This window comes from Prunus mume, linkage group LG7, assembly GCF_029339155.1.
Source record: "Prunus mume cultivar Tortuosa linkage group LG7, ASM2933915v1, whole genome shotgun sequence".
NCBI classification, from domain to species: domain Eukaryota; kingdom Viridiplantae; phylum Streptophyta; class Magnoliopsida; order Rosales; family Rosaceae; genus Prunus; species Prunus mume.
Window position 1 is genome coordinate 11,049,287 of NC_142704.1, and position 25,492 is coordinate 11,074,778.

Sequence of the window (25,492 nt, forward strand, 5' to 3'; positions counted from 1 at the left end):
TGGAGCAAAAATTATGATCGGAGAGTCCAGGACACGACACATGGCATATAATTGTTGGCGACAATGTAGGCGTCAACACAAGCTAGCCCCGGTGAGCTCGAGCCACCGCCTCGGGCGGCCAGTTTCTTTGGGTCCCACCATCTTGCCGGGCTGCCTCCCTGCTGAAACGAGTTTTACCCCAAACCCCAGCCCTCCCCTAGGCCCCTTGCTGGAAATGCCTTAAGAGGGACAGATCATTGCCCTGCCCAACCGACCTAACTCATGTAAGCATGAAAAGTTGATGTTTCAATTGTTTTGAGTCAGGATGGATAACATATATACTACATTTTACCTTGTAATGTGAATTTGATGATGTTGCCTCATAAAAAATGAAAAAAGAAAACTAAAATGGTTATCAAATGGGTCTTAAAAAACTTTACAATAACTTATAAAAGAGGTGGTCATTTTCTCATTGTCGATTAATTTTGGGGTTGCAATCTCAACTTTATTCATGATATTAAAGTCCACGGCCTTTAAGGAATTGGATCCCTTATTCATTACCAATTGGTTTTGACTGGAGACCTGTTGCATCTTCTTTCTCTTGGTTTTTTTTTTTCCATCTAAAGAAGTTTTTGCTGACCAAAAAAAAAAAAGGGATGCTGGAGATGGAGTGCGGTTGTTCATGCATTTTTGGTGGGGAAAGTCGAAAAACTAGTACGCAAACTAAGACCCCCAACGATCAAACTTAGAAAGCCGAAACAATCACAAGACGAGAGATGCAGGACACATCCCCCAATAATTAAAAAACTAAATTAATCTGTTGCCTTCCAATGATTGTAAAACTTGATTCCCAATAATTAGGAGTTTGCTGCACCATTATTTGATTGACACTTGTCATTTCTTGTGTGAAATATTAGTCGTAGACGACTCGGTATTGACGAAGTTGATCCAAAGTCAAGTAACGGGCTTTCTTTTCTTTTCTTTTCTTTGTTCTGGAAAGACGAAAGAGCAAAAAAGAAAGGAAGAGTGTGTTCCAATTTCAATCGACACCAGTTGGTTTGTCCATCCATAATTCATATCATATGATATGTTGCCGCTGATTTAGTAAAAAATTGGTGAAAAGGTAAACATACAAGTGAAAAGTGAGTGCAGCAGAAATGACAAGAATAACAGACAGTTGTTGTTGACGTAGGAAAAGAGGGACCGACGGACTGATGGGTTCGGTGATGATGTCTGTATGATGATGAGAGAGAGGGAGGAGAATAGGAATTTCGGATTTGGGGTATAGTAATAGTACAGGGCGCCATTCAAACGCTATAATTAATTTAAAACCAGAAAAGAAAAGAAAAAAAAGAAAAAGAACAAGGAATATATATATATATATATATATATATCATCATCATATATATGTAGAAAAGAAAGCGACTTTATGCCGATATATACGATACAAAGCTCCACCAAATTTCTAAAATCCACCCACCCAACCCAATATGCTGTGTTGAGTGTTGAAGTCGAACCCGCTTAAAGCTAAAAGCTTTAGCCTTTAATAAGAATAAGAGAGTAGAAACAAAATCCCTATTATTTTTTCCTTTTTCCATTTCCAATACCCTCTTTGGCTCTTTCTTCTCCGGACGACTAAGGAAAAGGCTTTTCCTTTTATTATTCTTATTAATTTTTGTTTTGAATTGAGAGTCTGTGATCTTCATACTGCACACCAATAAGCTTCGGGATGATTATGGTCCGTAGGGGTTCTGCCTAGGAAGGAAGGCATCTTTATGTTTAGGTTTGAGTTTTATTTGATCATCGAGTGTCTCTCTCTCTGACCAGGGACCTGACCTGACTTGAAAGTTGCAAATTTGCAATTGCCAAAACACAAACTAGTGGCTTTATGTTAGTTGGTAAGTATACAATTCTACTCTTTGGTAGTCAGAAAAGATGTTTCTTTTTCTTTTAGTTATATTCAATTGAATTCTCCAGTTTTTATTTTTTATTTTTCTGTCTTTTGTGTTTCATACCCAAGACCCAGATAATGAGCATCCTCAAATGTTATTACGTTCGCTTTGCATTTTCTCATCTCCTCACTTTAATAAATAAATCTGCAATTGCTTGGAGCTGGAATTCTGGGTTTTCTTTCTTTTTGAATTTTATGCTTTCCTCCAATTGTTGCTTGCTTGAGCTTGTTTGGAGACCCTTTACTCATAATCTTCATCTGAAGTTAACTTTTTCGTGAGAGGTTACCAAATACCAAATGCCAATCTAGTTCAATTTGAATTCCTTTACTTCCACATTTCAACGTAATTGGTTGCACGAGAAATCACCCTCCTTATAAAGTTCGGTACACTTTTTCTTTTCAACTCTCCTAAAATGTCATGGCTCATGCTTTCATGTGATTCTCTTGCCTTTAAAGAAAATAACCTTCATTTTTCTTCTTTTAGCTCTAACCTCGAATTGTTGGTATTCATTTTTTTTTTGGGTGCAGAAACAACCAGAACTTTTGACCAATCAGTCAGCCATCTGTAAGAAAGAAGGTGGGTTTAGATCAATTTTAGCCAATTGTTAGTTATTTGTTTACTCAATCTCAATGTTATCAAACTAGTCCACTTTTGGAAATAAAGAGATATAGTGTTTTACAACACCAATTAAAGATATTAACATCTCAACGAGAGTTATACTCAGAGCCATTTGGGTGTCGCTCGTGAGCAACCTACTACTTGTGCTTTGTTGGTTGACATTTAATTATGGCTTGCCTACTGTTTATGTCCATGCCTATCTCCATTCTTTGGATTATAATATTTGAACAGCTATCATTTCTGGTTCATATACATTGGAACCTAGTTACCTGCATGCTGTTCTGAAATCACCACTGTTTCATGTAAGAGAGAGTTTACATACAACAAGCTGGAAATTCATTTACAGCTTCAATAGTGCGGATGCTGATTGACTAAATTTTATTTGGGTTGGCAGATATAGCAAGTCTTAGGATATGGGATGCCTGGTGTCAACACCGAAAGATACAGTAGGAAATAGGAGGAGGCCAGCAAATATTGGGGAAGTTTCTGTCTATGTTCCTGGTTTGCGAATCCCTAAACCTGTTGATTTCTCTCAGTCACTCGGTGATCACTTATCCAAGAGTTTAGTAGAACGCCTATCTGCTTTAAGAACTCGTATAGTTGTAATGGCTGGCCAAGAAGGTCCTACAATTACAAGAACAAGGAGAAAAACTGCTACCCAACATGGTTTGTCATGGACACAAGTTTGTTGATTTTTCCAAATGATATGTGAACTAAAGTATTTCTACATCTGAATGAATTCTTGTCCTCAGGTGGTTCAACATTAGCTGATCTTCAGCAGGCTCTCGAGGATTACTTGCCTGTCCTTTTGGGATTAATGAAAGATGGTAAGTCTTGATCTTATGTCATCTCATTAAACCGTATCCACAAGTTTAGTTAAATCCTAAAGGCGTTTCTTATTTCTAATATGAAGGAAGCCAGCTACAACACAAGGTACAATTTGTGTGGGTAAATCAAGAGGATGATGCAGAGGTGGGCATGTGGCAGAGCTCTTAAGTTCACATTTCTCTGTTATGCATGTCATATATATATTTTTCCTCAAGTAAGGTTTAGATTCCATCATTTTGTCAAGGAAACCTGACTTGATTTGAATGAATAATCCTTCAGGAAACAGCTATGTCTAATGCATGGTACGAGGTGCTGTCCATCTTGCACTTAATGGCAATGCTATCGTTCTCACAAGCTAATTTGTTACTTCTTCCAAGAACATCTGCTGATGGTTATCAGCCAAAAGTAACAGAAGGTATTGTTCTTTTTTTGGGTCCATTGAAAGTAGCATTATTGCATGAGACTGAGCCATAGGCAATTAAATCTTGTGTTTTTCCATTTATTATCTCATTTGTTTTCTTACAATAGCTTGCTATGTTAATGAGAAAGTTGTGTTGTGGGCACTTTCTAGAATGATTGTGGACCTTTAATGGTCATGAAGTCTTCTCTGTACTGAGCACTTTCTGACTTAATGCAGCACTAAACAGTCTGCTGAAGTTTAGAATCAGATGCAAACTGCAGTAAACTTTTCTGCTGACTAAATTGCATACTTTCAAGTAATCTGTCTTTGTGGTAGATTCATATAGTAGACAATAAGCATAAATACATATCTTTAGTTATAGGTTCAATACGTGTGTAATGTGTAGTTATATCCGCAGAATGTGCAATCGTATATTTATTGCTTGTTTCACTCCACTTCCGGGCATCATAAAGTATAAAACTCTGGATAAAGTTGTGAAAAAACGAGATTGATCAGTTTTCCTTATGTTTCCTCTACATGGTTTCATGTGCTGACTGTGATTCACACCCATCAAAAGTATCAGTTTTGGATTGAGCCTACCATGGTTGACATGGAAACTGAATGACAAATAGGAAAAATTAGAAAACTAGAGATAGAAAACTGCAAATTCATTAGATTATGTCATTAGACCCTTTAAAACAGAATTCTAATATGTTAAAAGGAGATAACTAAAACAACTGAAAAATGGGTTTCCTGGTCAGTATACTTAAATCAAGATTCTTCTGTTTGATACTTCGTAGTAAGTTATTTGTTCACCTGTTTATGTTCTGTTATGCTGCTTGGGTTACATGTTTTGAGAAGATCTTTTTTATTTACAAAAAAAGAAGAAAAAAGAACAAAAGAAGAAGAAGAAAACTTGTATATGCAGTAGTTGGTCATCAGTCAACCTTTTGGCTTTTGTCATGCTAATTTCTTCACTTGGTTGTGCCTCACTTGGCTTCTTTTGTTTTTTCACAGAGAGTAGACGAGCTTCAATTGATATTTTCATAAAGGCAGCAGGATACCTTGATTGTGCTGTCCGACATGTTCACCCACAGTTGCCTACTGAGCTCAAGTTTGTATCAATTGAAAATTATACTGATTTCAACTTCCTGTTTGTTAACATGTTCCTAATGCTGTTATTCTTAATCTTTTGACTATTGCTTGGTTGCAGGAGAAACCTGCCAGTCGACCTAGCAGAAGGAGTTCTTCGGGCCCTTTGCCTACAAGCATTAGGACAGGTATTTCAAAAAATGGGCTGATCTGATAAACTGTTACATTTTATGTTTCAAACTTCATGCCTGAAATTGGACCTACCATCTAAAAGGTGTATTATGCTACTATATAGAATTATGTTGGAACTTTGTGTCTTCTGATCTATGATCTTTTGCTTACCCTTTTTTCTATTTTTCTTTGGTTTTTCTTCTTCATCTGTTCCAATGTCTACTGTAGGGTGTTGATATTCAACTTGGTATGGCAATTGATAGCACAAAAGCTACTCTTGCAGTGAAGCGAAGGCTTGCATGTGAAATGGTGAAGTATTGGCAGCAGGTAAGAGATTTCTCAGCATTGATGGTGCGCTCTTCTCAATTAGTAATGTCATTTGAAGTCTCGGATTTTTGTAATAAATGTTCCATTCCATGCTTCCATTTGAAGTCTCCCATTTTTCTTCATGTTTTTTTGGCTGTACATATATTAAAAATCGGCAATTTTTGTGAGTTAGAAGAAGAAAGATTAGTCCTACAGCCCAAATTGCATCAGTTCAGGGTCTGAATTTGGATATTCTAGGTTTGAGGAGCAAAATAGTGATCCTAAAAACTCGTTGTGGGTACATGATGGATTCCATTGCACAGTGCTAGAACCAAAAATGTCAAAGTACTATTGCAGAACATTTATAATTAAGACACACCTCCATTTTTGGTAGATCCCCAACGAGAGCTTACCCCATCTATACTTCTTTGCTATATTTACTAGTGAGTGTGTTTGGTTCACTAGTTTTTGATACTGTGCCATATTTGCTTTGACTTATGCTGTCATGCCTTTACGTGCATATCTGGTACATACACACACGGCCACATACCCAACATTTAGGATGGGCAGAAAAATATGAATTTAATATTCTCTGAATACCCCAAACAAGAGGATCTAATCATGTCCACTTTGTTCTTTTTGCCTAAAATATTTTCTTTATTAAATGTTCCTCTTAGTCATAACCCTTTTTTTTAGGTTTGTTACAATTTCAGATTTTCTTTTGCCCTTCCTGATATTGGGTTATTTTGGCCATTTTCTATTCACATAAGTTCCTCTATATTCCATATCAGTTACATGTCATATTTAAGTTAATTCTGATGGTTCACTATGTTCCTCATGATTACACTTCTCATCCCAGATATGTTTGTTTAAATCACATCAAAATTGGTGACCCTGAACCATATATTGCTTTCTTTATGTCATTTCTTCACAGGCTCAAGATAACATTATGAACCTTCCATTATTAAATGGTTGGGGTGAAAAGCATCGGCTCTTTGTGAAGTGGAAATATGTTGAGGCAAAGGTACGCTGCAATTTTTTATGTGTTTTTGCTTTTGCGCTCACTGCTATCCTTATCTCATTTTCTGAGTTTTTGTTTCATTATAAGGATAGTATTTCTCAGATTCTTATTGTAAGGGAAAAAAATGATTTACATGTTGTTTTCCCTTTTGGAGGAAAAAAAAAAGTGACTTCTAGTGATTCCTCTAGAATTTTTTTCTTCCTAATTAATGTTTTTCTTCCTAAAAAGATACCAAGTTGGTCACTTGTATTTTCCACTTTGGTGATTACTTGTTAATTCGGTTTGTCTACCCTTGGATTAAATTCTGTGTACGCAGATTTTGATACTTGTTCTTGGTTATGGTACGGTATTGTCTTTTCTGAGTAAGTGATTGCCGAATGAGAAGTAATATTGGAGATCACCATGGACTGTGCCAGTCCTTCTTTCACTAAAGTTATAATTTTCCATCAGAACTGTTAACAACTTAACTATTCATGAAGAGTTGTATGTCAATTGATTCCTCTACGTTGATCTAGCTGATAGAGAGGGGTCTTCTGCCACTAACGTTCAGTATTTGATTTCATTATGATTGAAGTTTGTGTTTTGCACAGCTGACCAAAGCTCATCTTTTTTCCTCCAATATTAATCAGGCTGCTGCATATTATTATCATGGTTTGATCCTTGACGAGGGTAACACCGAAAAATTTCATGGGATGGCTGTAGCTGCTTTGCAAGCAGCAGATGAGTATTTTAAAGAAAGTAAGAAAGCATGTGACGCATTTCATGCTGCTGCTCCTTTGTCGAGGTAGGTAGAGCCCTATTTTCTTGTTCATTTGTGCTGATAGATGGATTATTCATCTTGTGGCATCTGGCAGAGTATCTGCCCTTTTTCTAGGATAGGTATCTAAGTTTTCAGTTATCTTCAGAGCACCAAGTTCTTCACCTTTGAGAGTATGTAGACTGTAGCAGCAACAAAGTAGTGTACTCCAGTTATTCAGCCAAACTCTGCTCAGGACATTGGGTTTGTGAAACACTTGTTTTTAGGCCAAGTTTCACACGATGAGGATTTTGTGTCCAACATGAGCATGCATCCTTTTTCAAGATTAAAACATTTTAGAATTTATTTACTCATTGGTCATCTAGCATGGTTCAGCTAGGTGAACTGGTTAGCTCATAATTATTTCCTCTGAAATAAATATGTTCGCTTCTCCTTGCAATCACCGTTCTTTTGGTTTTCTAGTCCATTTTTTTAAATCTTCCTCTCACCTAAATTATGTAGTCTCTATTCCAATCTCTAGATATTTGTTTGCGTGTGTGTACTGAACCATGTGCAAGATCTATTATCTTGTAGCTAGCGTTGGTGGATTGAAGATTGATGTGTTATTAGTTGATCAGTTTCCTTCTTCTTTTTAATCATTTTCTTATTGAGTAAGTGCTTAATTGATAGACATTATGCAGAAATCCACCGCTCTGGGGAACCATGAAATATCTATCTGAAAAAATTCCAAAAGATACTTCGAGCAAAGTGCGGATAAACCGTGACCTCTACTCACACGAAAAGTATGTCCTACTGGAGAGAAGTATAACTGATAATATTTATGCCCAAATGCAATTTCCTTCACACTCTTGGCACCTAATTGTAATCTCGTTGTTCTCTGTTGATAGAAGGAACCATATGAATAATTAACGTCTGGTTATGGATATCTTGACTGCAGAATCATGGAGACAGCACCAACATTGCCAGACTTTGCTTTGGCCCTGAAACCGGATGAATACCAACTTCCTCCGGTGGACCCGTCTTGGAACATGGAGCACATGAATAAGGGACAGACTGGTTCCAACCAGCTCAGGAATGACAGAAGATAGCCAAGCCATATATGATAGTTTTCTGCATCACAAAGTAACAGGGGCCGATCCAGAAGTGTGGATGACCATTCAATTGTAGAGCCCAAGGTCTACTTGAGCTGCCCTTTTGTTACCCCTCTTCTTTTTTCTTTTTCTCCTTTTAATCCATTTTTCCTTATAAATTTCTTTTGTTCCTTCTCCCCATGCGTAATTTACTTATAGAGCTCTGTATTTATGTTTTCTGTTGTGTGTAAATTGTTAATTGGCTGCTACGGGGGAAGAGAAGAATGACTCATATGCAAATTACCAAGAACGGGTATTTGCTCCATCGAAGTTGAAGCCAGTCTTGTCCGATTACGTTTGTCCATCTGTTTCATAAGTATCGTGTTTCATAGAAAAGCGTTCCTTTTATTTGTTGTGATCCGTAATTTGTTGGTATACTCTCTGTCCAGTGTCCACACACATAAAAATATTCGAAGAAAAACTCAAAAAAAAGTTGAAGGTGTTGCGTCTGGCGAACTTAGAGCATCTTAAGACTGAGAGCGGTAAAAATATTATTTAAAAAAAAAAAAAAATCAAATCGCACTATCTTTGTAATAGGTGAATGCCTCTTTTTCTCCCGAAGTTGTTGGAATTATTCGTAATAAGATAAATAGGTCTTACATGGAAAGGATCCTGTACCTACGCCTCAAAAATTTCTTGCCAAGCTGCATGAAACAGATTTCCGGAAGTCCACAAAAATTATTGCCAATTGCCTGAAATGAGAAGCAAAAATATTCTGATAAAGACGCTCTGTTAACGTTAATAAATACTAGAAACAAAGAGTAGGCTTTTTACGTATGTATCGTTCAAAACAATGATTTTTATATGCTATAGCAAATAAATAAACTTCATAAAAGTCGAAATATGAATATTAAGAAATAGGTATGCAGACTTTCTATCCTCTCATCTCTAGCTACTTTGGCGGGATTGGGTTTTTATTTTTCTTTTTAATATATTTGATTTGCAAGAGAAGGAGAAAGAGAAGAGAAAATAATAATAAAATATTTCAAATTAGTCAAACTAGAGAACATTATTGGAAAAAACACTTTTTAAGTGATTTGCTATAATAGCTATTATAGCTAAAATTTAGACTCTCCTAAAGATGCTCTTAGAATAGAATTCGTTTATTTGGTGCACGAGAGCGCACACTATCTCCCTCTCCCTCTCTCTGGGTCCAAGCTTCCATGTTACGGAAAATAAAGGATTCGAATTCTGACTTTTTTAAATAAACCGCCCCAATTAATTGGATTCAACAACGGGTATTTACTTTTGAAGGGCAAATTGTCAATATTTTGACAAATGTAGAATTGACTTTGTAAACAAGAAGCCCAAGTAACAAAAACTAACAAATAATGTCAATACAAACATCCCTAGGCCTAGCAAAACCAACAGCATCATCAAGCAGAGATCACAAATATCCTGAGGTGGAGAATCAAAGACCACACATCACTCCAGGCTGGAACGGCAGCTGGTCATTCTATCCGCTAATGCCATTCGTTACATGATGCCAATTTGGAGTTGGCCATACTAGTCTTCTGCACCATTTCTGCCATCTTCATCCAATTGCTTTTGCTTCTCTTGTTCCTCTGCCCAAAAAGAAAAAGAAAAAACAAGAACCAGTAAAGTGAGTTCAATATGACTCTACATCTAATCTAAGTTACAGCTTATTAAAGCCACCGAATTAAGCATTTGGTTCTCATTGTCACAGGGTGTAGGCTAATTAAGTGTAAAGTGAAAAACACTGGCATTGCATGCTTTTACATTACAAACTTCGAAGATGTTGGTCCAATAACTTCCATAAAGAAAAACATAAACTAGACTAACAGGCCATAATAAAATTATAGCATACAGGACCTTAAAAGATATATCCTCTTATGGCATGTTTGGGTGAGGGTTTTGGCGATAGGATTTGAGGTTAAGTGTTACTTCAAAACTCCATCTTAACCGGATTTGGCCAATTTAAAACTGGGACCTAGGGCGCTGGACCTTAGCTCTGGGACCCTGGTCCAGGTACCCAGTTCTCGGGACGAGGATCCATGGCCAGAGGTCCAGGTCCTCGGCATGGGATCCTGAGTCCAGTGTCCTCGGTCTGAGGTTTCAGGACCAGGACACAAAACCTACATTCCTAATTTGCATTCCATGACACCTTATATGCTAACCAAACAAGTAAAACTGAAATCTTGGGACTTTATATCCCATCACTTTAGAATCCTGTCATTTTGCCATCCTTGGCACCTCATTCAAACACAAGGTCAAGCCACCAAAAATATAACATATTCTTTCATACAACATATAGCTTTTGTTTAGCCAGAGAATATATTCTTAACCAACTAGGCTCAGAGTGCTTCAAAGGCAAGATTGGGCCCTAACCTAGACGAAATGCAAGATATGCTTCCTAGAAACCTTTTTCCCATTTTCTAAACCCAAATTCACTCTCTACTGCATTGTTAGTCTGTTTACATCGTGGGGCAAGCACATCAAAGAAAAGACCGGATCTTTTAATGGAGAGGGCTGAAATGAGGCCCCAAAACTATGGTTCTGAAACTATTTACCCCCAGACAATGCAACAGGATATCCAAGGGGCCACCATTTGAAGTTTGATATAATTGCCCAGTAGGAAGTAACAATCCAGATCATGCAGAAAAATTTCAATATCAAGGAATATGAGAAGAAAATGAAAAAAATCGAATGCTTTGTTTCTGAAAGTAAAAAATGGTTATAAGTTTTTAAACTTACGAAAACCACTCAACTGTTATCTATCCAACCAATTTAAGAAGAGATCTATCATGAAATGCGTTCTGTTATATTTTTCTATGGAGGGAACATGTTATTAAGAAAATGGTAATTCCATACCCATAAGTTTACACATTGCCTTTTGGGTTCGCCTTTCAAGCTTATCAAGCTTCTTCTGCACATCCCTGCGAAGTTCCCAGTTTGGTTTTTTAGGAGCAATATTCACAAACGGGTCCTGAACATTAATCAAGAATTAGAACATGTGACATAATGGACAATTCACCATGAAAGACACAGAAGCTAGTGATTAAGAGATTGAGTAAAGAAATTCAAAGGTAATGGAGTACCTCTTTCTTCTCTGAGGGAGGAGGTACTGCTGCAACAGGGTCTTCAAACTTTGGTAGGACTGGTGGAACAAGCTTTCCCTCCTGAAGCTTCTTATCATGAGGAACATAATTTCGGAATTTCATGCTGGTGTTATTGCACAAGTTGACAGTTAAATATTAAAACCTCATTTGAAGTATCCCTAGCCAATAAAATTACAGAACTTGAAGAACTAACAACCCTTTATGTATCATTAAAATATGACCAATCACATCCTAACCATACCTTCTAATATAATTCATAATCAACTATCTCATTAAACTAAATAATTGCAATCATGACATGAAGTCAAATACTATTACCACTACAAGTGAAGATATAGGTTTTGAAAAATTGGAAGCAGAAGTCCCTTATGTGTATGTGAAATTTCTACTTAACCTTCCCGAACTTAATTCAACTTCCCCTTTTGGACACTATTTCAGGTTTACTATTTTCCTTATACTTAAAGATCTTGTACTCATGTTCTGAACCCATAGTCATGTTTTCCTTATACTTAAAGATTGTGGACACTATTTCAGGTTTACTGTTTTCCTTATCCATAGTCACGCTAACCACAAAAATGAGAAAACCATAAAGCACCTGCATACATTGTTGAGGTATATAAAGGTTTAAATATAAACAAAAACCTTTGATGTATCATCTCAAATGACATATGAAAGCACAGCACACATATGCCTATAATTACAGAGTGGGTATGGGGGCATTGGCAACATCATGGGATAAATATTGTACACAAATCTCACTGCACAAAATCATGAATTTGAAAGGAAGATGCACTATAACACCTTCCAGGGCATTGAACTGAAATTAATATCATGAACAAAACCCTAAATAAGACTAATGGGGAATTGGAGGGTGGTAAGTAAGTGACATTAACTTACAAAAAGAATAGGATCTACTCACGTTTCTTCACTAGTTTCATTGTCTTCGTCAGCATTAGAGTCAACTAGAGAGGAATCCTCATCTGGAGTGTTTAACAGTTCCTGCGCAGCTTTAAGGGCTCTTAGCCTCTCTTGACGTGCTGCAACTACTTGTTCAATGGAGTCCCCTTCAGCGGCCATTGCTTCAAATGTAGAAGAAACAGTTAATATTTAACAGACCAGCATTTTCATCTCCAAATGTGGCTTATCTCCTCTCAATAATGAATAATGAAATAACATCAACAATATATTGCAGAGATCAAATGCAAAAGGCACCACTCTGTACAAGGTTTCCCATAATAAGGCATACGACATTACATGCTCTATTGGAGCTATAGCATCAAATACTCAGCCCTAACTCATTAAAAAAAATTATTTTCCACAAAAGACGTTCTTGAAACACCAAGAATCTGTCTGGAGCAAATATACATAGACGCGAGTAGAAATATTTCATGAAAATTTTAGTCTTTCAGCACAAGTAGCGAGTCAGACACAAATAGTTCAAGAAGATTAAAAGCAAAGCCATTCCCAAAAAAACAGAAAAAGAGAAAAGGTTTCTTGTTTAAAATAAATTTAAATAAAGTTTTTTTTCCTCTCATATAATCAAGACCCACCAATATCCTCTTCAAAACAAAAGAAATTAGTTAATTGTTAGAACTTCTGATCCCCAGACTACCGAGCAAACCAACCCATATTCATACAAGCGCTTAGCATAATCAATCTAATGCATAATTGATTCCTGTGTTAGGTTTCAATTTAAAAAACGAAGAGGAGCAGAAAAACCAGATACAAGACTGAAAGTGCGAGTTTTCTTCGCACTTGAGTCTCGAGTGATATATTTCTGGTCCCTTTTTTTATAGTTACGGAACAACAGATAAAAGAAGAAGAAGATAGAAGTATTACCAGAGAAGAGAAGAGAAGGTTCCGGAGCGTCGACTCGTCTGCTGCACTGCTCTCTGTGTCACTGAGGGGATTGAAGAAAAGAAAGTGGAAGTTGGGAGGTGAAAAAGAAAGAAAGAAAGAAAGATCTTGAGTATAGGCTAAGGGGCCTGGCCAGTCCAAGTCCAAGTAAGTAAAATGAAGATCAGAAGCTATTGGGCCAGTAATGGGCCTGTATGTCTGTCAAAAGCTATTGTTTTTGTCTTCGTAAAGCACTAGACTAGCAGAAGCGAGAGCGCGATAAGGAAGGAAGAATGAGAAAGGAAGCAGAAGCACAAGTGGAATTGGCAAAAAAGAGATGCAGAGATGTGATCGACCGAATAGAGGGATTGCCAGCTTCCACCAAGATCACTGCTTCTTGCAGACGCACTCTTCTCAAATTGGCCCACTCCGAACTCACTTTCCTCTGCCGCTGTTGCTCCTCCTCCTCCTCCTCCTCCTCCTCCTCCTCCTCAACTTCCACTCCCCTCAACCTCAGGTTTGCCCATTCCTTCCTTCTAAATTCTAAGATTTAATTCTAATGCACTCCTCCTAATAATAATAAAATATCTTCTTTATTTATTTATTTATAATTTACTGCTCCTTTTTAGCTTAGGGTATCTTATAATGAAATTGGAAATATAGGAGAAAATGATATATATAATCAAATGAAATACAAGTTATCTGCTTTACTTACTACTTGTGTCGTGTCGTGTCGTTGTAAATGTAAAGCGCATCACCAATCAAACGAGTTGAGTTGAGTTGAGTTGTTTTGAATGAATGGCAGTGTCTGTCTTGTTTGTAAACTAAATAGTAAATAGTAATTTTGGCAGTGTCAATATCGGGCACCTCGAGGCAGTTGTTCACCTTGTCCAGCAGCCTTTCATCACTGGTGTTTCCCGCGTTTGCAAGCCAATTCCTTTGTCAACTTTAGCCCCACATCCACATGGGCAGAAAACCGACCCTTGTCTTAAAAAACATGTCCACGTTGATATAGTTTGTACTCTCCATAGGAACCCTGTCTGGATTATTGTATCTGATAGGAACCCAAAATACATTACTTGGAGTGGCAGCAGCTGCGGATCCCCTTGCAAAAGGGATAAGAGTAAGGGATTAAAATTGCGTATTCAGCAAGTCACTGCTGCTGCCCGGTCAGCCGTGGCACTGAAACCTTCCTCAATAATTCTCTTCTTTTCAAACCGAAATGGACTTAGCAGCATTGTTTGCAATAAACTCAAAGATGAATTTGGGGCCACTGAGTTTCAATTGGATTTTCCTGTTTTAGATTTTAATTTTGATTTATCCAAAGAAGCAGGTGAATGGACTAATGTACTTGTTGCGAGAACATATCAAGAGGCTTGTGCATTCGAAATAAAGGTTAGTGATACAAGGAACGCTGTTTTGAGTTCAGAATCTGATGTGAAGGATTCAAGCCTGGGAGAGGCTGCTGATACTGAGAAAGATCCGTCCGTCTCAACAGAGCACACAGAATTTTGCTGTGCTTTCTCTAATCTTATTTCAAGAATGGAATTCTACTCATTGTATCTAAAAAATGGGGAATCAGCTCAAGTTGGGAGTCTTCTGGGTCAAAGTGAACTTATAAACTTTGATACAACTGCCTTGATTGCTCTTGTATCAGGTATTAGTAATGGTGGCACTCCAAAACTTTTGGCTACTCCAGAAAGTGAATTGAGGCAGCGGTTTAAGGGTAACTACGAGTTTGTGATTGGACAGGTTAGTTCTTCCTGGTTGCACCTTTTGTTTGGAGTATTGGCTATTTCTTTCCACATTGTTGGAGAGCTCCCAAGTTCGAATCCTTCCACCCCCAATTCAGAAAAAAGGGATTGATATTATATACTTAGCAAGCGTGATAATATCAGTTATTATAGTAAAGTTTACTGCTCAAATCTTTTGTTACATTTTATGCTACCTATAAAGAAATTAAAAAGTAGAAGATCATATTGCGCTCTCTCTCTCTCTCTCTCCCCAAAAAAATCCTCTTGGCCCACGAGCAAAATAGTCAAGTATTAAGACTTGGCGGTACGTTAAAATGACAACTTTTAAGATTTTAGTCACCGGTACCCAATACATTGAACTTCTGTATTCTGTTGATTAATCTTTTCCTAAAATGTTTCTTGTGGTAATAACTACAGTGCTGACTCACAAGGTTTGTTTATCTTCAACCATTTTTTTTTTCTTCTTGAAAAAAATTATTGGCCTTTTAATAGATTTAGTTTACATTAACATCCAGGGTACGGTTTCTTGATCTTCTGCCAGGTGATGTCTGAAATTCAGAATCCAATTCTTGTTGAAATTGGTCGCACAATATCTGGGAAGAGAGGCATAATCTGTGAAAGTGTTCGTTCAGAGTTCAAAGAGTTAGTATTGATGTGTGGAGGGCCCAATGAGAAGTTGAGAGCTAGTCAGTTACTGAATTGTCTTACGTGAGTTTTTGACCTTTTTTTCTTTTTAACCTCTTTTTTTTTTTTATCTGCATTAATTTCAAAGGGAAATTAACACTGACATTATAGAGGAAAAAAAAAAAAAAAAAAAACTAAACTAGTCAAAGTTGAGCATATGATCTACAAGGTCTGCTTTAATTGCATTGTGTGTAATATAGTTATTTTATTTTGTACGACGTTGTTCTTTAAGTTAATTATTTAAAGCAACATGGTTATTTTATTTTGTGATTCACATTTAAAGATGTTCTAATACAAAATAGTTTAGTGATGTCCTTCACAACAAACTCTTTTACTCACCTTTAAGTTTTAACCTTTTACCAGAGGACCAAAAATAGCTCATTGAGGACTAGTGGGACTAGCAGCTGACCCACAGTAAATGATTGCTGGGAAGGAGGGAAAACCATAAAACCCCCATTGACGAGGACAGATTTGGCCAATTTGGGTTTCCTCAGAAGTTTGCCAAATTTTCTTATTTATTGCTGTCAGGGTTAATTTCTCCCAAGGGTTACTTATGTCCTACCTCTGGCCCCTGCAGCCCTGCCTTTGCAACCTCCTTCAGTTAGTAGTTGTCGTTCTTTTGGGCTTTCTGTGCATGTGTGTTGTCTCTAGTATACTTATTTCTTAGAACTTCAAAAAATTTCACTGATATAATTCGCCTTAGGTTGCAGAATGCTTCAACTTAATTGGTGAGTTAATCTTGAATTCATGATTTAGGTGACCTTCTTAGATTGCATTTGGAGAATTACACTTACATATTTGCTTCCTAGGTTGGTAAAGTATGTAGATTCTGTTGCCCTCAGTGTAGGACATTAAGCATATCTATAGGGTTTTTTTTTCTTCTTCTATATATGTAGGAAACGAAAAAAATTGTAGAAATAGGGAAACAAGCACAGTAGACATTTGTGAGGACCAACCAACCCTAGTCTGCAATCTGCATTAGTTCCAAACAGGGTTAAGCCTGTCCGAAAAAATTCGAGGTGTTTGATCTGTTTGATGATTTTTGCTCCCTTATATATCTATGGTTAATCGTGGTTAAAAATATATATATATATATATATATATTTTTTTTGTATTATCCTGCACTAATAACCTTTAGGACTGGTATAGGGTTGTTCCTGATAGTCCTTCTGAACGCATGATGAACCTTCCAACCACTAGAAAACTGGCTTTGAAGAATAAGGTTGTTTTTGGTACTGGTGATTACTGGTGTGCTCCAACTGTAACGGCAAATATGGCATTTGTGAGAGCAATTTCACAAACTGGGATGTCCTTGTTTACCATTGAGCACAGACCTCGGGCTTTGACTGGTGATTAGTTCTATGTTGTCCTCGGATTAAGAAGTGATGCATGCTCCCATGGATGGTGATATCAGGTATGATTAATCCACGTTAACAATTGAAGTGATTGAATCTGTATCTACATTCATTAATAGCAACCTTTACACTTAAAGAGAAACAAGCAAACACATTGTCCATTCTAACTTTTACATCAAAAGTGTGTTGAAACTGATTATAGGAATATCCTCTAAATAAATGTACATCTATAGTTTTGTGAGAGTAATGGTTAGTTGGTTGCAAGGGTATGCAACTTTTGATGAATTGTTTCCTTCAGTCTGCAAAGTGGCTGAATTTAATTTCACACATAATTGTGGCTGCTAGTAGTAAACAGATTCTTGAAGAAATGAAAGGTAAATACCATATATTATTTCAAATCCTTCTGATTATTTCCTAGGCCAGTTTAGCTTGAAGTGATTTTCTTAATAGCTGCCCTTTACATGCATGTTAATTTTTATTTTTATTTTTATTTTTTCTGGGGTGGCAGTTAATTTCGTATGATTTGGAATTAATGAAAGTTCAAGAAATCGGAGTCCTGCAAATAATACAACGAAGAACCCAAGTTTCATATGGGAATGGGCTATGGTTTATGGAATGACTGAGTGGCTACTTCTTGCTGTATTGGGGTTTGATCTATGATGAGCTATTCCGGAGAGAACATAATAAAGAAAATTCATTATTTCCTCTGTAGGTTATTGAGGGGTTTGAAGATCTGCTTGAATTTGGGGGGTGGCATTTTTGTGAAACGGGACCTGCTGGATCAGCTGGGACTTGAACTGATCAGAACGCCTGGTGGTTTGTGGCGCCCTTATGTTCCAGTCATTTGGGCACATCTAGGAGACGGTGTGTTCTCTGATCTTTCTAGATATAAAACTCAAATTATTGAAGGACATGCCACTGTCATGTAAACCCTATAATAATGTAGGTTTGTAAAACAGTTTTTATAAGATGTTTCTTTAGCCACACGGTATTGTGATTTTCATGCATTCGAGGATTCTCATCTTACTACAAGATTAAAAGGAGAGCAATGTGGAAAACAATCAAATTCAAACCTTCCATCTCAAAAACAAAAAGAAAAAAGAAATAAAGAAATGCAATAAAGAGAAGGGAAGGGGATTAAAACAGGTCCCATCCCATCTCCAAAATTGTAGACAGACAAACAGAGACTTGATGCTGGATTAATTCAATCAAAGCTTCAATCTAAAGCTACAATTATTAGCTTTAATGCTAATCAAGTTATTAGCAGTTAAGCTATCCACCACCAACAAGCATTCCCCCAAGATCCATACCTTCATGAGCTTCAATCTCCCGAGTTGGATTGCTACGGGTGCATCAACCTTAAGATCCAAGGGGATGCGTCCGGTTTGTTGTTGCTGTTGCAGTGCATTCATCAAAGTGTTTCCGTACTGCGTTTGGCCAGTCAAGGCCACGTTGAGTAGTGTTTTGTTCTGGTGACCTTGGTAAAACTTTGGCAGTGTCCCTTGGCAAAGCTTCGTGTTTGTATACCACACGCTCAACCGGCCACCTTGCTCGTAGTGAATTCCGATCTTTTTGTTTGGGTTATTTGCTGTTATCTTCACGTCAAATTTAGCATATAGAGTCATGTCCAAATTGAGCCTTAGATCGCTTATTTTCAAGCTATCAACCGAGTAATTTGGAAGTTTTGGCTGGAAGATAAGGTAGAGAATGCCAGCAGTGGCTCCTATTATGATGAATACAAAGACAAGGATGCCTATTGTGCAATACATGCACCTGCTCCGACAAGTACATGAACATGTGCTTGTGCTTCTCTTTAAATTTGTTGGTGGCTTCTTCGCATGGATATTAACCGAAAGGCTACTACGTGCTTGTAATTGTAAAGGGTGATGCTCTTGCTGATCAATCTCCTCTTTCTGATCTTTATCAAACTTTTCTTTCTCTGTTGTTGTTGTTATTGATGAACCGTGTCGGTGTCCCTGTGGCTGTGGCACTGCCACAGTGGTGGTTGGCGCTTCCACATCCCCAGCAGGATGAACTCTCTGATGATCACCCATCTCTCTCTGTTATTTTAAGTAGCTTTCACTCACAACTAACTGCGATCATGGATGATATTGATAGTGGTCTAAATAGATAGAGTAACTGAGAAAGCATTCTTAGTAACTCATGGATATAAATAGAGATACTGAAGTTTGAATTAACATTTCCTTCCTAATAGCATTTACGTATGTGTTCCGCTTCCTTCCTAGGATTAGGATAGGACCTTTTTGGGAGAAAAACCAAAAAGGTTTGAACTGATCACCATCCCCACCTACTCGCAACAACAAATACAATGCCAGGTACCGTATATCATTATCATACATGTGATATGGTATGGTAGTTCAGCTAAGTTATAATAAGAAAGAAGCATACACTTGACACATACTTGAACTACCACATTTCCCTGTTATAAAAGCTCTAGTTTTGAGACGCAACTTAACGTGCTCCTACGAAATTCCAGCAGTTAGCTAGCAAAACCAAACACTTAAAAAATTGAATAAGAGAGATTTTGAATTTGAACTCATATGTCATTATTTTTTTCATTTTTTCTCAAAAGAAATAGCGTTTCCCTTCTGAACTTTAATTTGGATTTAATTAAAATGCTTAAATGTCAAAATGGTCCTTGTGCTTTACCATGTTGGCTAATTTAGTCCATGTGTTTTCAATTTAGCCAATTTAGTCTCATATTTAGCACTATTAGCCCATATGGTCCAATCCGTTAAGTTTACCAATAAATAAACATTATACACCTTTTTTTTGTCCTTTAAAAACCTATAAACCTTTTTGAAATTAATAAAAAAATTGAATTAACTTTAAAACATTAAAACATAACGTTTGAAGAAAAAAAAATGTTATTTGCCTTCATCTCTTAGTTTTTCCATAAAAAGAAATCATGTGTTTGGCATATGTCACCATTTCCAAGGGTGTGGTAGTCATTTTACACCATAAACACCAACGGAGTCTAGCCCAATGGAAAATGGTATTGACTTGCAGATCATAGGTCACAGGTTCGAACCCCCATGACATCATCTGTATGTGGGTGTCTGAGAAATCCCCCTCCTCTTTAATTTAGACTATCGCTTGTACTTAACAAAAAAAGAGGAAAGGAATCTCTCTCTCATGTTAATTTGATACTTCAAACCATATGGGTTTTGTTCACCCATCAAACACGTTGCACGTATGACCAAGAAGATTGAATTAAAACTGTCTTCCCAAATCCCATAGAATGCTAGTGTACATGCCCATAAGTACTTTAAGAATAGTTTTAACATAGTAACAAACAAGTAATACGGTGGGTTATGTGAGATAGGCTTGAGCTTCCAGTAGATTGCCCACAGATAATCCTACTCCATAAATACCCACTTTCAGAATTCAGATGAAACTCACTTTATTTTATCAGAACAATATTGTACAATTAACTCTCTCACGTGTATCGAGGCAAGACAGAAGAAGAGAAATTACTTTGCCATGTGGATTACACAACGCAAACACTTCCCTTCTCTCATGAGATTGAAAGCTTTGTTGACATCTTCAAATGGCAGGTTATGTGTTATGTACTCATCGACTTGGATTTCCTGCAGGAAGATTTTTTGGAATTCAAACAGGCTGTGCATTTTATTTTGTGGATTAAAAAATGTAACAAGTATTTTTTTTCTTAAACTAGAAGAATAATCATGATCGGTCAATGGGAACATGTTAGCTGTTTAAAACAGAGATCAACTGTTAACATGAAATAAAACAAAAGAATTTAGCATCATACTGGCTGCAAATTGGCATGCTTTCTTAGCACACACCTTTAAAGCTGAAGAAAGAAATAGTTTAACGAAATAGCAGTGAGAAGGATTAGGAGGAACTTGTTCTAGATGGTTTATAAATTCAACCTAAGAATTTGATACTAAGCGAAATTCAGATTATAACCCTACTACTTCAAACAAGATGATTTGATAAGTTGTACATTAGACATTTATCAAACTAAGACATGATAAATTGTTTGGGCATGCCCTATTGCATTCTTGTAACTAGGACTAAACATTGTCAGTAGATTTTCCAGCTACATGAGGACAAACTAAATTTTACAACAATGGGAGGGAAAAGGACACTTAATATTAGAAGGGAGATTGGACTTATTGAAGCTTCAATGAAGTTTGAGTAAGTATTACCTTTTTTGTGTACATATCTACTAATGAAGGTAGATCAGATTTAGGTTTCCATCCTCCAAATAGAGATCCCTTCAACGTTCTTCCAGTAAGAAATATTCCATAATGAGCTGTTACCTCCGGCTTCACTTTTGGCACACCAAGTGTAACTGTCAACCCCCATCCCTTCAAAGAACCGCCAGATACAAATGAGTGAAGTTCAATAAATAAGAACTCATCTCATACACAAAAATAAAAATGAGATAGGCTTGGGGGAAAAAGAAAAACACTGAGATATGAGAAATTTACATCGCAACATGCCTGCAAAGCAGTAGTTACCATTCCAGTGTCACCTATACATTCAAATGAGTAATCGGCCCCTCCACCTGTCAGATTCTTAATAACCTGAAAGAAAGTTAGCTTATATGTAAATTTCAAACTAAATGACTTCAAGTTCATTCATCATGATTCCTTACACATATCACTGTTGCATTGTAAGATTCACTATATCACCAATGAGATAGAAATTCCAATCACCTCATTCAATTTACCACCAAATCATCAGTTATGCTGGCTATTTAATTCTTTTTATCTCTTTCATAATAAATTTCACTTGGGAGGGCGGCCGGGGAGTATGGTTGTTTCTGTTTATTTCAACATTACCTGTTGAATAGGATCTTTGCTGTCTTGAGGGTTGATAAATGCTGTAATTCCAAAAGCTTTTGCTGTACAAATGAGAGCACTTACTTACCAACAAATACATTAGGGACTTGTACCATAGAACTCCAGACAGAAAAAGAGAAAAAAAAAAAGAAAAAAAAAGAAAATACCATTTTCACCCTTTTCAGGATTAGTGTCAACACCAATTATTTGAGATGCTCCCCTAAGCTTAGCACCCTGTGCAACCTATCATACAAGAAATCATTACTGTTTAAGTCATGCTGCTGTCATATTTGAAAAGTGAAAACTGTTAACAAGTCTCTGCACTTACAGAAAGGCCTACGGTCCCAAGACCAAATATCACCACACTTGATCCATTAGATATATCAGCAACATTCCAAGCTGCACCCAAGCCTAAAAATATGTCAACATATGTCAGCAAAGTTTTTCCTTGATCAAGAATTGCAATTACATATGTATGTGACTAAGTGCAGGGGCATGTGAGGGCTATCAGATTCCTTTTCTTCTGCTCCTTCCTATCCCCCATCACCTCCAAAAAAAAGGAAGCCTTTTTATATTATTCCTTGCATTTTAATTGTGAAGAAACTTATCATGAACGGAAAATTCATTCCTCTATTACAACATGAACACAGACAAACACCGACTTGCATATGCGAACCAAATTATACACCAATGTGCAGGGCAAGTGCAATATTACAAACATCAGTGATTATTTGTGCTTTAGCTTTTTTATGCTCCCATTACTATTTGATTCTCATTCACATTCTAGTATTTAAACTTCTATTTTCAGTTCATTTAGTTTGGTCACCGCAAAGAAACTTCTACCCAATACCAATAATTTCTAGCTACACCTGTATAGCATATCTGAGCTATATATGTATGTATGCATTTATCATATGCATGTATTTACATAAATACAGTGAAAGGATAGAATAAATGGTCATGGTATCATGTGATTTGATGGCAATATCAAGATTTGAAATTCTACCTGCAGCTACTCCACAACTGAGAAGGCATACTTTCTCCAGAGGCACAACTGAGCTGATTTTGACAGCACATCCCGAGTGCACCACCGTATATTCACTGAAACTTGAAACTGCACAATAATGATAAATGGGCTTCCCATTTATGGAGAAGCGTGTCCTCTGATCACAGTGCATTACACCTCTCCTTTCCAGCCCCAGTACTTCACATATGTTGCTTTTACCTGATGTGCATTGCCTGCATTTCCCGCACTCTCCAATGAAGACTGTTAGCACATGGTCCCCTTCAGTAAACTCAGTAACTCCCTGCCCAACACTCTCGACAATCCTGAAAAATAGCTATTGGGAACTTATATCACCTAAAGAAGTATAGCAAATTAGCAATAATAATATAATATCACAGCAATGTGGAGTAGTTGATCATCCTCACCCTACAAACCATTCAAAGCTTATTGATATTTTCTCTATGCCTTTTTGTATTTCTTATATAAGTGAAACTGTCCTTTACTTCAAACCTAAGGAAATAAGTTTTGGTGCTGTAGTGTATCACAAGAGCAACAGTTCAGTATAGCGTGGTTATCTTCAACATACTCTGATTGTATCACTCCTAGAACAATGCCTGGCTCTTCACCAGTGTGGATGAAGGTAATCACCAATTTAAAAGCATGAATTGTTGAAAATGGTGGGGAGTACCATATTAAATTGTTGTTAACTATAATCATTTAATGTTGCAAAGATAATAGGAGAAAATGGTGAGTGTGACACCTCAGTAGGAAGGAAAAAGTTCTTCCTCACCAGTGAGGAGCCAAGCATTGTCCTCACTTCTATACCTCAAGTATCACCTCTAACCCAAACCTGAGCATCCAATGGAAGGGCCAATTTAGCTCAACACATGTTACAAGCAAGGCATACATCTAGAATATAAAAAATTAACTAAGAAATTGACTAAACAATTTTATGGCCTGATAATTGGAAACCACTTGTGCATTATGCTATAGTTTCTCAATCTTAAGCAGATGAAAAAAATAGGGAAATAACTTACCCTGTTGCTTCATGGCCAAATATTCGAGGAAAAATAGCCTGCAAAATAACAGGGGGGAAATGGAGTAAGATGAAATACCAGAATTCTCATGAACAAATTCAGCACCCTTTTTCCTAAGTTCTTATCAAGGAAGTATAACTGCATTGAAAGAACGGCGGTGTGGATGAAATACGAGTATTCTCCTGCTTCATGTGATGATGTGAGGGAGAAGGTAGAAGATGCTCTTTAAGGAGAATCCATGTTCAGTAACCATCAAGGGGTATCCATAAATAATCATATTTTTGGTATCAACATACATAACTTTTTTCAGTAAGATGAATAGTCAGTTGATACTTAGCTCCTGATAGGTCTGAATTTCGAAAATTTTAAACAGGATATTAATTCATGGATAAGTTCATTACTTTAAACCAAGGTTTACTTCTTCTCAGTTACTTTAATGATTAATCTTGAACAATTGTTTGACAAGAAAATTAATCCATCCGGAAAGAAAGCATTTCTGGCAGTGGCACAAACAAAATTTTAATTTTTCTTGGTCAGATAGAAACCATAAGTAATAGTTAAATGAATTTTCCAAGCCAGATAATGATCATTTTCCTAGATGTTCAATAAGTAGGAAACAAGAAAAAAATAATTGAAGGAAAAGTAATATTGTTTTATCTCTATTTGTGTTGAAAAGAAGAAGAAAAGAAAGGGGGAAAAGAGTAGGACAAAATAAGAAGAGGAGATTACCTGAGACTCCCAGGCAGTGATGTCACTGCGACAGAGAGAGGTGCAGACGACTTTGATCCTTATCTCCATTGCCTGAGGTGGATTCACATTCACTTCCTCTATCACCAAAGGCTTTCCAGCTCCCCATGCCACCGCAGCTTTTACAATTTTTTTTTAAAAACAAAATAATACATGATTTATTACTATAATTAGAAGCAAATGGGCAAATTCCATATTCATACTGTGAATGTGAAGATTGCAGCAAGCATGCATTGTAGAAATAACATACATACCTTTGCAGGTGATGACATCGGGTTGTTTTACGCAAGGCAATGACATTTGCATTTGCTGCGCAAAGCTTGTCTTTCCTGAATTAATATTCCGAAGACAAGACAGACAGACAGACAGCGAACAATCAACAAAGAAGAACCAGAACGAGGGAGACGACGAGGTTGGCTGGAGTGAGCGAGCAAAGCAATTGTCTTTAGACTCTCTCCTCTTTACAAGTTGTAGTCTGTACAAAGGCGGGGGTTGGTGGGTAAAGGTTTTCTTCACCTAACCGTTGCATCGGGATAGGCTGTCTTTTACCGGACGCTCCACTCCACCTTGTTTTTCTTCTTAAATAAAAATAAAAAATAAAAAATAAAAAATCAGGTACTGGAATTTGAGACATCTCATTCAACATTGGAATTGGAAACAAAAGTACCGTTAAAATGTGAAAGTGTTTTAGTTTGAGTTTGGATGATCGAATAATGAAAATAAATTTTATTTCTATACTCACAAAAATATTGGCGACTGGATTTTATTCTAAATTACATTATTCATTAATTAATTCCTTTTATTATTGGGTTGGTAGCCGTTCGTAAGGCACCTTTGCACTGCATATCATATCATCAAGGAGAATATGAAGAAGGGATTACGAAATGCAAGTGCAAGACAGGCT

At 36.9% G+C, this 25,492-nt stretch overlaps 5 protein-coding genes across 20 annotated transcripts; 2 read left to right on the forward strand and 3 right to left on the reverse strand.

The window, feature by feature from the left end:
- The first annotated feature begins 1,380 nt into the window (after positions 1-1,380).
- Positions 1,381-8,612, forward strand: LOC103338853 (Endosomal targeting BRO1-like domain-containing protein). 2 transcript variants are annotated; one of them, XR_001678269.2, is made up of 13 exons: positions 1,381-1,877; positions 2,459-2,507; positions 2,944-3,215; positions 3,302-3,376; positions 3,463-3,521; positions 3,657-3,792; positions 4,795-4,891; positions 4,991-5,057; positions 5,269-5,367; positions 6,281-6,370; positions 6,997-7,151; positions 7,794-7,906; positions 8,062-8,612. XR_001678269.2 is itself a non-coding variant. In XM_008242110.3 (13 exons), the coding sequence occupies exons 3-13, from the start codon at positions 2,963-2,965 to the stop codon at positions 8,210-8,212; spliced, it is 1,284 nt and encodes a 427-aa protein (XP_008240332.1). In that variant the 5' UTR covers positions 1,381-1,877; positions 2,459-2,507; positions 2,944-2,962; the 3' UTR covers positions 8,213-8,612. The 2 variants fall into 2 exon arrangements, 1 of the variants encoding a protein (XP_008240332.1); XM_008242110.3 differs by having other exon boundaries at positions 7,805-7,906.
- An 864-nt stretch (positions 8,613-9,476) lies between these two features.
- LOC103338850 (Cwf18 pre-mRNA splicing factor) lies at positions 9,477-13,323 on the reverse strand. The gene is made up of 5 exons (XM_008242106.2): positions 13,174-13,323; positions 12,254-12,413; positions 11,314-11,437; positions 11,087-11,201; positions 9,477-9,819 (listed from the first exon to the last, which is right to left on the reverse strand). Exons 2-5 carry the CDS (start codon positions 12,409-12,411, stop codon positions 9,761-9,763), a joined length of 456 nt encoding a protein of 151 aa, XP_008240328.1. The 5' UTR covers positions 12,412-12,413; positions 13,174-13,323; the 3' UTR covers positions 9,477-9,760.
- Positions 13,324-13,463: 140 nt separating this feature from the next.
- Positions 13,464-17,947, forward strand: LOC103338852 (uncharacterized). Of its 7 annotated transcripts, none has more exons than XM_089055760.1 (5): positions 13,464-13,687; positions 14,010-14,922; positions 15,466-15,632; positions 16,747-17,022; positions 17,472-17,947. In XM_089055760.1, the coding sequence occupies exons 1-4, from the start codon at positions 13,464-13,466 to the stop codon at positions 16,787-16,789; spliced, it is 1,347 nt and encodes a 448-aa protein (XP_088911886.1). In that variant the 3' UTR covers positions 16,790-17,022; positions 17,472-17,947. The 7 variants fall into 7 exon arrangements, with proteins under 7 accessions (XP_088911886.1, XP_088911885.1, XP_008240330.2 ...); XM_089055759.1 differs by having other exon boundaries at positions 16,758-17,022; XM_008242108.3 differs by having other exon boundaries at positions 14,022-14,922; positions 16,758-17,022.
- A 65-nt stretch (positions 17,948-18,012) lies between these two features.
- On the reverse strand, positions 18,013-19,148 carry LOC103338918 (Late embryogenesis abundant (LEA) hydroxyproline-rich glycoprotein family). Its single transcript, XM_008242191.3, has one exon. The coding sequence runs from the start codon at positions 19,015-19,017 to the stop codon at positions 18,172-18,174; it is 846 nt and encodes a 281-aa protein (XP_008240413.3). The 5' UTR covers positions 19,018-19,148; the 3' UTR covers positions 18,013-18,171.
- A 1,030-nt stretch (positions 19,149-20,178) lies between these two features.
- On the reverse strand, positions 20,179-25,224 carry LOC103338849 (GroES-like zinc-binding dehydrogenase family protein). 9 transcript variants are annotated; one of them, XM_089041175.1, is made up of 11 exons: positions 24,843-25,159; positions 24,571-24,707; positions 23,842-23,879; positions 23,024-23,127; positions 22,805-22,912; positions 22,127-22,197; positions 21,966-22,041; positions 21,799-21,881; positions 21,445-21,540; positions 21,160-21,321; positions 20,179-20,574 (listed from the first exon to the last, which is right to left on the reverse strand). In XM_089041175.1, the coding sequence occupies exons 1-11, from the start codon at positions 24,892-24,894 to the stop codon at positions 20,458-20,460; spliced, it is 1,044 nt and encodes a 347-aa protein (XP_088897301.1). In that variant the 5' UTR covers positions 24,895-25,159; the 3' UTR covers positions 20,179-20,457. The 9 variants fall into 9 exon arrangements, with proteins under 9 accessions (XP_088897301.1, XP_088897300.1, XP_008240325.2 ...); XM_089041174.1 differs by having other exon boundaries at positions 22,127-22,209; positions 24,843-25,157; XM_008242103.3 differs by having other exon boundaries at positions 21,799-21,860; positions 22,127-22,209; positions 22,805-23,127; positions 24,843-25,224.
- Between the last annotated feature and the right edge of the window lie 268 nt (positions 25,225-25,492).

Excerpts from the sequence above, each read along its gene's own strand:
- LOC103338853 (XM_008242110.3), top strand. The coding sequence starts at position 2,963 with ATGGGATGCCTGGTGTCAACACCGAAAGATACAGTAGGAAATAGGAGG. Across the intron at positions 4,892-4,990 it reads CAGTTGCCTACTGAGCTCAA|GAGAAACCTGCCAGTCGACC; the intron begins GTTTGTATCAAT and ends GCTTGGTTGCAG. Across the intron at positions 5,368-6,280 it reads TGGTGAAGTATTGGCAGCAG|GCTCAAGATAACATTATGAA; the intron begins GTAAGAGATTTC and ends ATTTCTTCACAG.
- LOC103338850 (XM_008242106.2), bottom strand. The coding sequence starts at position 12,411 with ATGGCCGCTGAAGGGGACTCCATTGAACAAGTAGTTGCAGCACGTCAA. Across the intron at positions 11,438-12,253 it reads AATGAAACTAGTGAAGAAAC|CATGAAATTCCGAAATTATG; the intron begins GTGAGTAGATCC and ends CAATAACACCAG. Across the intron at positions 11,202-11,313 it reads CTCCCTCAGAGAAGAAAGAG|GACCCGTTTGTGAATATTGC; the intron begins GTACTCCATTAC and ends ATTAATGTTCAG.
- LOC103338852 (XM_089055759.1), top strand. The coding sequence starts at position 13,464 with ATGAGAAAGGAAGCAGAAGCACAAGTGGAATTGGCAAAAAAGAGATGC. Across the intron at positions 13,688-14,009 it reads TCCACTCCCCTCAACCTCAG|TAATTTTGGCAGTGTCAATA; the intron begins GTTTGCCCATTC and ends AATAGTAAATAG. Across the intron at positions 15,633-16,757 it reads CAGTTACTGAATTGTCTTAC|GGTTGTTCCTGATAGTCCTT; the intron begins GTGAGTTTTTGA and ends GGACTGGTATAG.
- LOC103338918 (XM_008242191.3), bottom strand. The coding sequence starts at position 19,017 with ATGGGTGATCATCAGAGAGTTCATCCTGCTGGGGATGTGGAAGCGCCA.
- LOC103338849 (XM_089041171.1), bottom strand. The coding sequence starts at position 24,894 with ATGCAAATGTCATTGCCTTGCGTAAAACAACCCGATGTCATCACCTGC. Across the intron at positions 22,042-22,126 it reads TTGGGACCGTAGGCCTTTCT|GTTGCACAGGGTGCTAAGCT; the intron begins GTAAGTGCAGAG and ends CTTGTATGATAG. Across the intron at positions 21,882-21,965 it reads TCCTGAAAAGGGTGAAAATG|TAAGTGCTCTCATTTGTACA; the intron begins GTATTTTCTTTT and ends TTTGTTGGTAAG.